The sequence below is a fragment of the Molothrus ater genome, chromosome 2, assembly GCF_012460135.2.
Source record: "Molothrus ater isolate BHLD 08-10-18 breed brown headed cowbird chromosome 2, BPBGC_Mater_1.1, whole genome shotgun sequence".
In the NCBI taxonomy this organism is placed as follows: domain Eukaryota; kingdom Metazoa; phylum Chordata; class Aves; order Passeriformes; family Icteridae; genus Molothrus; species Molothrus ater.
Window position 1 is genome coordinate 4,037,422 of NC_050479.2, and position 13,163 is coordinate 4,050,584.

The 13,163-nt window shown below is 39.0% G+C and overlaps 1 protein-coding gene across 3 annotated transcripts in view; it reads right to left on the minus strand.

The window, feature by feature from the left end:
• Window positions 1-13,163, minus strand: part of DSCAM (DS cell adhesion molecule) — a 471,096-nt gene that overhangs the window by 120,067 nt on the left and 337,866 nt on the right. For 2 of the 3 annotated variants that reach the window (XM_036381451.2, XM_036381468.2), the window contains exon 12: window positions 1,743-1,939. In XM_036381451.2, the coding sequence (XP_036237344.1) occupies window positions 1,743-1,939 (197 nt within the window). Of the gene's footprint in view, window positions 1-1,742; window positions 1,940-13,163 lie in introns of those variants that run through there. The other variant, XM_054518617.1, reaches the window with a different exon arrangement.

Here is a 13,163-nt window from a genome sequence, read left to right on the forward strand (position 1 = left end):
TTATTTTCATCAGCCCTTACACCATGAAGAGCATTGCCACCATTTCATGTAGGGAATTAAGGAAGCAGATGTATGGTAACGTTTGTGGCTGCTTGACAAGTTGCCACATATTAGCTGAGCCATGGAAACTCCACGTGCTCTTTATTCCTCAGCAAAACCCAGGTGATGTGAGCACAACTCCCAGTCACCCCTGGTTAAGATAAATGAATTAATTTCCCACTTGCTGCAAGGAAATTGGAGAGTTATCATCTGAGATGTGGCAACGTGTCAAGCTGTGTTCACTTGCACGTGTGGCTGAGCTGAAAAACAAAAATTTCCAGAGCCCAATTTGAGACATGTAGAGCCTTCCTCCCCTTCCCTCACAGTCCTGAGCAATAAATAACCTTTCATGTGTTCATAACAGCTTCCACTGAGTTCAGCTGCAGCCAGGAGGGCTTAGTACTTCTGCTGAATCAGACCCCAAGGGCTCAGGGCAAGTGCCCAGAAAACAACACACAATTATTGGCCATCTGTGAAAAGTTTGGTCTCAAAAATCAGCTTTGCACCATGCAGTGCCGTTCATTACTCAACCCTAATTCAGCCCTAGTGAAAATCCAAGTCCTGTCTCACTGAGGCAGGGATCCTGCAGAAAAAAAGCTGAGTACACAGCTAAAGATTACATCATCATGCAAAAGCACTGAGCTCAAAGCTTCAGAGATAGCCTTAATCTCCCACTTTCTGCTTTTTGGGGTGTTTTATCTCTCAGAAGTGAAAGGTTTTGTGTGTAACACACATGGATGTAGAACAAAATTGCTGTACACAACTGCTTCAGAAAACTCTCCAAGCAGGACTTCAGCCTTCCAAATAGAAATATAGTTGTATATCCAGAGGTTATCTTATTAACATCAACAAGAATGATGGCAGAGAGGCTAGGGGTCAATCCTATAACTAAATATTATTTGTATCACAAAAGTACTAATAGGAACAAAGTCACACATAGAATTTATTTTCCTCATAGAAATCAGTGACAAAGGTTTCTCACAGAGAGCAAACCTAGAATTTTACTGGATATCATCCAACACAGATTTTGGCTGGTAAATAAAGAAATCTTTCATAAGAGTTACATTAACATTTAGACAATAACCAGATAGATAGAGAATTGGTTCCTTGGGCCTGATAAATACACTTTTTAAATGTTACTGAAAATGGATAATGAAGATTTTGGAGTGAAAAAAAAGAAGAAAGATTCTTTTAGATTTCATAAAAGCACACATAAAATACCACTTTGAATCCTGACTTTATAAAGTGGTCTCACAAGCCCCACCAAGTGAAAGGAAGGGAGAAAAGCACTTTTAAAAGGCAGCATTTTTTCTCAAACCAGTTTAGAGATTTTGGTGAGGGTTAAGTGTGACACACATCAGAACTTGGGGCCAGGTATTTGCCAGAGTTTATCAGCAGTTTGGTCAAACTGATTCAGGGAAGGACAGGCTAAGGCATGAGCCACGCTGCTCCTGAGACAGAAAGGATGGAGGGTTGAGCCTGGCTCACTCTCTTGCTGCCTCTGGAGTATGGGAAGAGGGAATTTTTCATTAGGGATGGATTGCAGAAGTTTCCTATCCCTCCTCTGGCTGCCAGCTCTCCCCACCATTCACGGAGTGAGCGTGGAGCCTCCGGTGTTGTCAGGCTGGCCCCACCTGGATCAAAACCAAACCAAGCACACCTTGGCATATCTGGATGATTTGGGGGCCAGTTTGTTTTCTTACCTGCAGGGTAGAAATCACTTCATCCCCAACTTCCTTGGTGGAAACCAGGTAACGGGACATTTCGGGGTTAATGATCCGGTCTTCCTTCTCCCAGCGGACGATGATGGGTTTCTCTCCATGAGCCGTGCAGCTCATCTCCTTCTTCTGGCCTTGAGTTGCCAGGGTGGTGTTTGGGTAGGAGGTTATCATAGCTGGAACTAGAAACAGAGAGAACAAAACAAAAGGTTGTTCCTCAGTGAGCTGAAGGGTTTGATGATACAAGGTTGGCTTTTCAATCTGTGTCTCACCGAGCTTGTCCATATTGAACCAGGTCGAAGTAAATGTGAAAAAGTATTTTATTTTCATTCCTGTGTTAAGGGGACTGATGGGCCTTAAAGGGAACTTAGCAGAAAAAAGTTGGAAGTGGACAATAGAGGGTGTGAATCCCAAAGGAAGCCTGTCTTCATTTGTTCTGCTGCTCACAGGGCAACTTAATTCAGCATTCAATATTCAACATAATTCAATATTCAATATTCACAGCACATAAAGGGACTTTAACTAATAAGTGTTCAGATATGTGGACAATAAAGAACTGATAAAAATGTCTGCTTCCTTCTGATGAGCTGCTGTTCTACTTGCTGACTGTTATATGTTTTACCAGTATGTGTGACAGTAACGATCTATCAAAATGAGGGCTCAATTAAACCAGGAGCTGCACAAAATTAAAAGAAAGGCTCTGCACCAAGGAGCTTACAGACCATAGATGTGTTGAGTGCGTAGCTGAACTATGCTGAACTGAAAGTATAATTAAACTGACAATAAACCTAGCAAGATTTGAGTTTTTATTGTACTAAGAAGGTTTTTGCAGAACAGTTTGGACATACCTGTCAACTTTATTAACCATTCTTTAAAAAAGGACTTAAATTTTAATGTTGAAAAAAGTACTCTCTTCTTAGCAAGAATAGTCTTTAAACCTTAAGTATTTTCATGCTTTGGAATTAAAATTTCCTGCAAAGAGGAAGAAAAAAAAAAATCCTTGGGATGTTTTATTGCAAATCTCAAACATGGCATCTTTGAAACAGGATGATCTCTTGGGTGTCCTTTGCTGTCCTCCCCTCCCCACATGGTTTGTCCACCAATAAATGGCACCTGGATTTCTGTCTCTAGAAAGAATCAAAGCCCAGGAGTCTTTCAGTTCAGGCCCAGGAGAAGCTGGAGAGCCCTGGACAGCACCCAGAGCTGTTCTTTCTGAATGAATCTGTCCACTCTTGTGGAGCATATGAGGCATCAGCAGTGACCCCCCTCCCTGAGCTCTTGCCCTCCAGGGTTGCCTCCTGCAGTCGCCCCAGTCCCTTGTTTTTATGCATGAATGGTTGCCTCTTCTCATCAGAACAACTCACTCCTTCCATCTGAGCCTCTCTGGGTTCCTGTTTTAATCAGATGACACTGGCAGAGGATCTGATTTGAGGCCTTCCCAGGCTTTCCCCTTGCATAGGTTGTGTTTGTTGCCACACAGCAGAATAAAAACCCTTATTTAAATGAATTACTTTAATTGCCAGCCTGTAATGTTAATGCTTGGTGGCATGACCTTTTCACATGCCAGAGCTGTTAATGCTTGCAGATGACAATATGTCAGGATGCAGCCCTTTCTGTTCAAAGGCTTCCTGACCCAAACCAATCTGATCTGTAGATTAACAGGGCCTGTGGAGCTGTGGGTTTGAGTTACCAATGGGATCTAATTCCAGGAGGAACTCTGAAAAAGATCTTGTGTGAGGCAGGAGGCTCCACATGCACTAGTGATGAAGTACCTCTTGTTTAACTGTTTGGGTATTAGATACTCATCAATTTTTATCCAACAGGAGAATTTGAAGAGAAGAAATTATGAATAATCAAAATAGAAAATTAGGATGAGTCTGACTCCATATTCTAGAGAATGGAAATAGCCTCAGTTTCATCTGGTGTGTGCCCACGTACTCACAAGGAGGTTACTTTCAGAAAGTTGTTTTTCCGTGGCCATCTGCTTGTTCCTCCAAACCCAGAACAACCAGGGCTATGCAAGATCACAGGATCATTTAGATTGGAAATGACCTCCAAGACCATGGAAGCCAAGCTGTGCCCAAACCCCAATGTGTCCCCAGCCCAGAGCACTGAGTGCCATGTCCAGGCCTTCCTTGGACACCCCCAGGGATGGGGTCTCCAAACCTCCCTGGGCAGCCCCTCCCAATGTCTGAAAACCCATTCAGTAAAGAAATTCTTCCTGAATTTCTACCTGAAATAGTCCCATACATCCTTTTATGCATTTGTCCAATAGGAGACCCCATTCAAAAGGGTGCCAGGCTGTTAAGGAGTTCATTTTACCATCATTAACTTGTGCCACTTCCTTTCTTCCTTCCACAATGTCCCCAGCCTCCCACATGTCCCTTCCTCTGCACATCTCTCTCCCCTCGTCACAACAAGCTCCAGTCCCCTTTACTTGTCCTTCCTTCTTCCTGCTTCAACCGCCTCAGGTTCTCACATGTCCCCTAATCCCTATACCTTTATATTTTCCTCTTCCAGCCTCATTTCCTGTCCCTAATTAAATCAGCCAGCCCCCTAACCCACCTAAAGGGTTTTCCCTACAGCTGCAGTCGTTCTTCCCATCAATATCTCCTCCTTGGAGTTTCTGTGGTGGTGGTGAAAATGTTCTGAGCCCCTGCAGGAGATGAGGGTGAGGGGTTTGTGCCTCCCCACGAGGTACCAGAGCTCCCTGCCCTGGCAGGTCCACCCTCCTCCTGCTTCACGAGCAGGAGCGCACAGAAAATGGGACACCTGGACATGGATTGAAATCCCACAGCCATCCAGGAGCCTGTCCCAGACTCTCCTGCCTCTGTTCTCTGGGGGTACCTGTTGTTGGTTTCTCTGGGTCTGGATTGAAGGCACTTGAGATGGTGTTTCATGCTCAGACTCAGGTGTTTATTATTTCTTATCAGTAAAACAGTCTCACTACTGTGAGTTCAGCAGCTTTTCATTAGAAGGCACAAAATGGCCAACAATCTCTTGGTACAAGGACTTTTAAGACTGAACTATCCAATTTAGAACTGACACCTGGATTATTTTCCCTTTTACCCCAATAACTGATCCCAAAGAGCTGCAATGGGGACTTTTCTGCCCAATTACAAAATGCCACCCAAACCCATGGAGAAGAAGGAAGAAGAAGCATGAAGAAGAAACCCAGGACAACACCCTGTGCCCTCCATCTTGCTTCCATCCACAACACACTAAAAACCCCAAACCCTCAATTTCTCACCAAGTGATGCACCTACACTACTCTCTATAATCTATTTCCCACTTTTGTGGATTCTGGTTTATCTTGAAGTCTGGGAAACTTTCTCCATGAATGAGGGTCAAAGTCAGTGCATCCCTGGGGGTCAGGGCACCCCAGAGCAGACAGAGAAATATTCCTGGTGCCCTGGGTTTCCACACTCTTCCAGCTCCTGCACTGGGTGACAGTGCCAAACCAAACCCCATGACTTTGTATCTTTTAAAAACCAGAGGCTTCCTTGCAAAGCTCCTTCCCCCCCAACAAACTTTCTTAATAAGAAACATGCATAAAAGCATGTAAAGAAAGATGACTTTATTCCTCAGATACAGCTTTATCCCTGCTTATCCTTTCCTTCTCCTCACATAATCTTCCACATGGATTCCTTATTGCCATAGCAATGCCTCACAGCTAAATATTTCCCCTTCCTACAAAGCTGATTTTTTACTCTTCACAATTTATCTCCAATGATTCTAAACCATAAGCTCTTCTTTTTATCTTCCTCTATGTCAAAAGATTTCTGGTAACAAAGCTACATTCCCAAGGATATTTTAGGCAACATATTTCTTCATCCTCCAACTATCTTTAATCAAATTACTGATGCAAATAACTAAGATAAATATGCTGGTTCTTTAGTGACAAAATAATCTAGAAAACTGTAAATAAGCAAGCTAAATCTGCACTACATATGCATGAGATATTCTCTTAGGATGTCTTAAAAATAAGTGAAGGCATTTAGAAATGTACCAAGATGATTCAGATGCCATATTAAGTGTGTCTGTGCCTTATATCTCTTCAAATGTGCATTATATACAGACACATAATTATATTTATAGATATTTCTATAAGAGAATTATGGGAGGGAAGGGCATGTTGCTGTGCAGGTTCAAGGAATGGAGATTGCCATGTTCCACAGTTTTGGAGTAGTTTCACCACGGGACAAATTAATCCAGTTCTGTTTTCTCTGGGGTTCTCCATGTCTGAAGCCATGGGGTGCTGGGCACAGTTGGAGATCTGTTGGTCAAAACTGGACAAAGTAGAAGCTACAATTTCTAAATCATGGCAATTACCGTTTTCAAGGTATTCATATCTCTGCCAGCAGCATTAATCCAGGAGTTCCTCTAGAGTCTAGAGTTGGGTTTTCTTTTGGAAAGCTGATTTATTTGCTCCTTTTCACAGGTGAACCCATTGTTTTCCCCTATCTTCATGGAAACCCAGCAAGAAATAACTTTAAAATATTTATTACTATTATTATTACTATTATTATATTAAACCATTACTCATTATAGCACTAAATATTATTGCTATAATAATGCATATCAAAATATTAGATTGTAAAATCATATTAATTAGCAATTATTATGCTAAAATTAAATTCTTGTTGATATAATGATTGCTTTATAGTACTAACAACTTCATTAAAGTCAAAGTGCAAAATTCAGTAGTCAGGGTTATCCTTAAGAACTGTGAAAGTGGCTCAGACAAAACAAGAACTTGTCCTACTCTTGAAGAAAACAGAATCTGGGCCTTCCCTAAGATTCTGTAAAAATTGCTTAATATGGCTTATTTTTTCTCTGCTACTGCTGAGTGTTTCATCAGGAACTGAGTCCAAATTAAAATTAAAATATTTAATTACTTTGATAAAGACCAATCTCATTATCCAGATTAACAAGACTGTAGGAAGTTGAGTAAAGCTTGTGAAGGGTATCAGAAACTTTTGAATCCTTTTAGAATAAATCTTTATGAATTAATAGAAAACAAATATTCACATCAATTTTAAATATTATATAGAGAGCTGGGGTGGAGGGAGGTATTTTTTCTCTCTTTCAGCTCATAGATGGGAATAGCCACATTGGAAAAAGCAAATTAAAAATCTCCCTTTTAATTAATCCCCAAATTAAATATCTGTCTTTCAGTTTATAATTAAACAGTAAATATCCACAGATCATTCAGAAAGGATTGTAAGACTAAAGTTCTCAGTATTTTTAAGAATTATGGTCCTTTCTAACTCAAAACCATTCTGGGATTCTCCTGGTCTGAAGATCTCTGGCCTGGCAGAGTGTTCTCATATTTTGGCTCCATCACTGGACCATGCTGGAACTGGCCAGTCTGGGGAAATATCTGTAACCAATGTTTGCAGACTCATCTTGCAAACATTGAGAAAATATTGAAAAAATGAATTGAAATTTGAGTTGAACATTTAAGCCAAATTCAGCTGTCCTTTCATTCTGCCACAGTGAGAACACACTTCTCTCCATCAGAAATGGGATTTTCCTACCTCAAAAATTCCCTTTTCCTCCATCCCCTTTTGCTCAGGCAGAGAAAGCCCATGCAAATACATTCCTTATATTTAAGGGAGCCTAGCTGTCACACTTTATATTCACATATATTTGTTAGTTCATTTTCAAATTTAGTAGACTTTCAGGAGTCAGCAAGAGCTTTGCTAAAATTCATAACTTCAGTGTTCCCTTTCTGGTAAGAGACATTTGGGTTTACTTAAATATCATCTCTGTGGAATTCAAATGGTGAAGAAAAGAGAATTTTGAATCAATAGGATTTCCCAAGCACTTCAATTTAAACTCATAGATCCTTGGTAAAAGTCAAGCCTGTTCAGCAGGTGAAAATCATTCTCTTAATCCTCATCCTCAGGAGATGTTCAAGATTAGGAAACAAATTCTGTGTCTCACAGGGTCAAAGAAATATGTAAACACACCAAAAAAATCCCATTTTTATGTATACAAGTTATTATAGATAATAATAATGGGCATATAATTAATGAAAACTTCTTTCTATCAATACTCACTAATTTTGAAAATTAACTTTACATTTTGGACCTACTCGTGTTTGTTTGTTGTGAAAACCTCCTCAGAGACATGTTGTTTTAGGATAAATATTTTAAAAATTCCATTTGAATTATTTAATCTCTTCATGAAGGTGATTTTAGAATGGAATATTTTATTTATTGGAATCAGTAAAGAATTTTTTGTTCAAGCAATACAATTCCCAGATAGAAACCATTCTGGGTGAATTGTGCCAGTAGTCAATGTGGCATGAATTTCAAATTTAAAAAGCCAATGTTTTGAAATTAATAGCCATTGATGTTTCAGATTAGAAAAAATAACTTCAAATATGTAAACCTGAGAAATTTGAGGAGAGAAGTAAAGACCTGATGAATTAATATGACAGACTGAATTATTTACTCAGCTTTAGTGTCAGGAGTCGGTAGTGTATAGAGAATAATTTCCAAAAATTTATTAATAAATATATTCCTGAAAATATTTTAAAATAAAACTTAACAAAGCAAATTACCTTCTACCCCAAACCTGCTCTAAAAGGAAGACCAGTAGCTTTTTATACATTTTTGTATGAATTAATTGCTGGACAAAAGGCAAGAGATTCATTAGCAGTTCTATTAGCAAAATAATTTTCTGACAGAAAAGCATAAAAACCAGCACTGCTGTGCAAAAAGAGAGGCATTAAACACAGAAATGGCAGGTCCAATGCTTTATAAATTTGTATTTCAAATCCAGTAACAAAACAAGAGACTCAGTTGTTTGTAAAAACTGCCTTATTAGGACACCTATACAAGGTAATCTTCGGAGAAAAAGATCTAAAAATCAATAAATACTGAATGGGAATGAATATGGCTTCTGTACATCCTCAAACACCATTCCAGCCAAGTTACTTTGATTATAAATATTATTCCAACATGTGTTTCCAAGCTTGAACAGGCCTTGTTTGATGCTGAGCTGGAATAAAGTGACAATGATGTCTTGAGTCCTTGGCAGCTCCAGCAGCGCCTCCTGAACTGATTGAGTGTGTCAGGGCAAAGGCTGTGAACATTTAGGGTTCATATCTTATTCACTCAGAAGTGGTTTCAGGTCATATTAGAGGAAGAGAAGTTGATTTATTTTGCATGACAACTATGAATTTTAACCAAAAGAAGCATTAATAAAATAAAAAAGGGCTTTTCTCTCAAATCACAAAGGCATTTTTTTCCTCTTCCTGAGGTCTTTTCTTGAATTAGTTCTGTGTTTGTACAGTGCAGACTGATGGCTTCAGATGATACACAGGAGACCAGCAGCTGCTGCTATTTCTTGGGCTGTCCTTTGACTTTGACATGACTCTGAAATGAATGTGACTTTCTCTTGCTGTGCCATGCAGCTAAAATGCCCATTTTGTCCAACTGCACTTCCAGTAACCAAGGGGAAGGGAATGGGGGATGATAAACTGACAGCTTTGTCCCCTGCAGCAAGCTGTACTGAAAGCCTGTGGAAATTAGTTACAAACTGTGGGAACTCACACGAGGCACTGGGAAATCAGTCTCATCAAAGCTTGGCTAATTGTCAAAACAAAAATCAGTGATCGAAAAACCATTATGTTACCACATATGTAATTGTGATTTATGCAGACTTAGACTAAGATCATCTGCCCATGGAAGAAATTTATGACCAATATTAGTTTTACCATCATTGACATCGTGGGGAAGCCTAAAAATTAGCACCAGAAACATGTCTCCATTAATTAGAAATTCCTTGGGCCACTTTCTGTTCCAAATCAATTACGATCTTTAATCAGCCTGTTATAAAAGCCAGGCTGGAAAGAGCAGGAATGTTAAATAGTTAAAACTAGCAATACATAATTTTAGATAACTTCTCCAATGCTTTGATCTTAAATTGAATTCAGTCTGCCATCAAGATGGCATCAAGTTTTAATGTGAAATGAGAGGGTTACTGCTATCATAATTGTAAAGCACAGCACTCTAATTTTTGGTGACTTACTGAATGCAAATCAGTTAAAGACAGAAACTGTGGAATCCCATGGGAGAGTGGGGGTTTTTTTGGTTTTATTTTTTTAAACGAGTTTTTATGCTTTAAACCCTCTATTTGTGTCCTTTCATTAAGACCACCTGAAAAATTTACAAGTTTAAATGAAAAAAAAAAAACCAAAAGCAGAAAGTGACTGGAAAGGACAAGCTTTAATCAGGCTTTATTTTATGACCCAGCAGCTCCCATAAGTCTTTTAGATTTTGGAGGCTGTGAAGTGACATGTGTAAATGTCCCTCCCTAGGGAAGAGAAGCAAACACTAATTGGAGTATTGACAGGTTTAAATGAAGCAGAAACACACGAAGAAACTCTGGCTCAACAGAAATGAGTGTTGGGGAGCAGGGCATGCCGGGACATTAATGGTTTTCATTCACTGCTCACTCATGCAAGTAAATATACTTTTAAGCACAGTGACCTGGGTCTATAACAGCTCAGTTCTGAGCTAAAAAGCCATGAAATGCTATCTGCTGATGTATAAGAAAGAGGGCTCTGCTAGAACCAGTCTCCTCTAGCTGCTCAGAGGGAATTATAATTTTATTTTCTACATACCTGCAGATAGACCAATATCATCTGATATTGTGATGGTAGGAACAGACTCTAATGTATTTAAATCAGCAAGACACAACTATGTATTTAGTAGCCACTCTCTCTATGAGTTTATTAGCATAACCAATATAAATATACATATTTTCTGCATATTAACACTGTCAGAGAGGTGGTTTTGCATTGGGTGAATATTCAAAAGCATTCACCTGGGCACAGGTGCCAAGCATGGTCATAAAACCCATCAGTGATTCACTACAACTGGTCCTCTGGTGGCTAGAAATTAAAGACTATTTCTGTACTGGGCACTGAGGGGACAAAAAAAGGCCTTCCATAGGGCCATTTGTTTTGTTTTAAAGGCAACAAACACCTTCTTATTGATGATAAAAGGGCCTCAGGGTGAGCTGATCAGACTTCTGCAACCATCCTTCAGAAGCCCAGCTTAAAGTCAGGGAAATCAGGTGCTAAAGGTTTGATCTCAAACTCCACATTCTCTTAACTAAGGAGATTCAGAATGGTAATAAGTGCTACAATCCCAGGAAAGACAGGAAAGGAGATTCAACAAGGATGAATAAAATCCTAATGAAAAGCTCTGAAGATATTTACTTTAGTTTTATTTTGTTTATCCAGTAAAAATTCTGCCCCTTTTTAGAGAGACCATCTGAGAATAGTTTGGGAATGGTCTGACCACCTTGGTCTGCTTGTTTCTGCAAAACCAAAACAAAACCTTAATTCTCCATCTGTTTTATCTTTTCCTCTATATGTTCTAATTTCTACTTTTACTGCTCAGCATGCCACGAGTTTCTAGAGGGGAAGAAAATCTCAATAAAAGCAGAAAATTTCCAGAAGAGTTGGGAACCATCTTGAAGGCTGTACAGCCTAGGAAAAGCTGATTAACAAGCTAACAAAAAATGTAACAATTATTTACATTAATAATTATTGAATAATAAATTAATTAATAATTTTAAAAAATTAACAATCTTTTAGTACTTGTTTCATGGAAAGAGGGAATACCTAGCAAAGAGAAGCAAAGAGAAACAAAGAGGGCTTAGAGAAACACAATATTTATAAAGATATTAAATGCATTACTTTTTGAGATTCAATCACCCACAAATTAGAAGCAGCTCTTACAGCAAATAAAAATCAGAAAGAGAAACTTTTCTCACTTTTATGAAATCTAAAATTAGGAACCTTCCTCAGGAATTTTTTGGTGATTTTTTACATTTCTTGTTACGTGTCTTTGCAGTGTTTTATAAAATCTGAATTCCAGGCCTGGTGTGCTGAGTGTTTTGTGATTGTTTCACTGAATAGTTAATACTTCCAGACAAAAGCAGAGGCTGAGAATTTGGCTCCAGTGCCCAAACGTCTGAGGCCAGAGGAAGAGCACCCTAATTTGGACCTGGATTATAGTTATTTTGGCTCATTCAGAGCTGCCAATGTGCTCATCCAGCTGGGAGCCAGAGAACAGCTGAAAAGAAGTTTTAAAGCTAAATTTTACAGTGCTGATGTTGACAGTGCTTTGCTGTACAGGGGCCCTAGAGATTTATCATCTCTATAACTTAGGTCAAGGTATTTTTGTGCCTGCACATGCCCAGGCACATGTGTGTGAGTGAGTAAAACAAAGGGGAAAAAACAGTAAATATTTTCCACAAAGGCAATCAAGGAGAATTATTTTATCACCTGGGGAAAAAAAAAAAAAGGACAAAGCAACCCTCATTGTCTCCTTCCCTTGACTTTCAGCTGTCCCACGCATCCCTCTTTTCAAAATGTTCTTAAAAAGAAATGTTTCTGTTTCTCTGGAGACCATTTTTACCCCTCAGCCAAGGGGAGGCACCATAAATACTCGTGTTTGAGGCAGGAGTAAATTATAGCCATCCATCTCCTGGACACAGTGTGGCACAGGGCTGGGGGTCACTTTCCTTCCCACATTCCAAGGAGTTCAAAGGACTTGGTTTATAATTTTTTTTCCCCCTTTAAATTGTATTTCAAGGGAATAGAAACTCCCATTACCTCTTGCACGTGCCCAAAAGCAGAGGCCAAAATGGCACTGCTGATAATGTAACCCGCAGAAAAGGAAGAAGAAAGTCGTGTTTGCAAGCAGGGTTTGACATATTGTAGATGACAGATGCTGAGTGTGATAAATGAAGCAGCTGGTTACAAGGGCAATATGAAAATGCTTCTTTGACTTTTTAAAAATCAGGTTGTCAAATGTTTCTTTGTTAATCAGATCCTTGAAACACAAAAACACAGAAGCTGTGCTTAGATCTAAGCTTTGTACCTAAATTATTAAATTATCTTCATTTGGCCTTAGGAAATACAGGAGGTTTAAGGGCTGATTTGGTCATTCTGGGTTTTGTTTTTTGAGGGTTTTTAGATTATATTTCATTATAAAAAGAATAATCACAAAGGTATAGTCTGAGTTTATACACTGCACAACAGCCTCATTAGTCACATCCCCAGGGGGATTTTATGTTCAAGTTTTATTGCTTTTTCTATGATACATTTTAGAGTTTCTTCTAAGTTGGTAGAAAGGTTTTTAGAACCACTCCTGTTGGGGCTTTGGACTGAAAGTTATTTTTCCTTTAGAGAACAGCTAATTTCTTTGACCTAAAACTTTTCATGAGAATGTGGTCTCTGACAAAAGGCATTTCTCAGAAGGCTTTATTAGCTCAGCATTTAAAAATCAGGCCAACACGCTCACGAAATGAAAATTTCAAAATGAAAATTTTGGCAGAAAAGGAGAAAAGAAAAAGCTATGCAAATTCATGAGAATT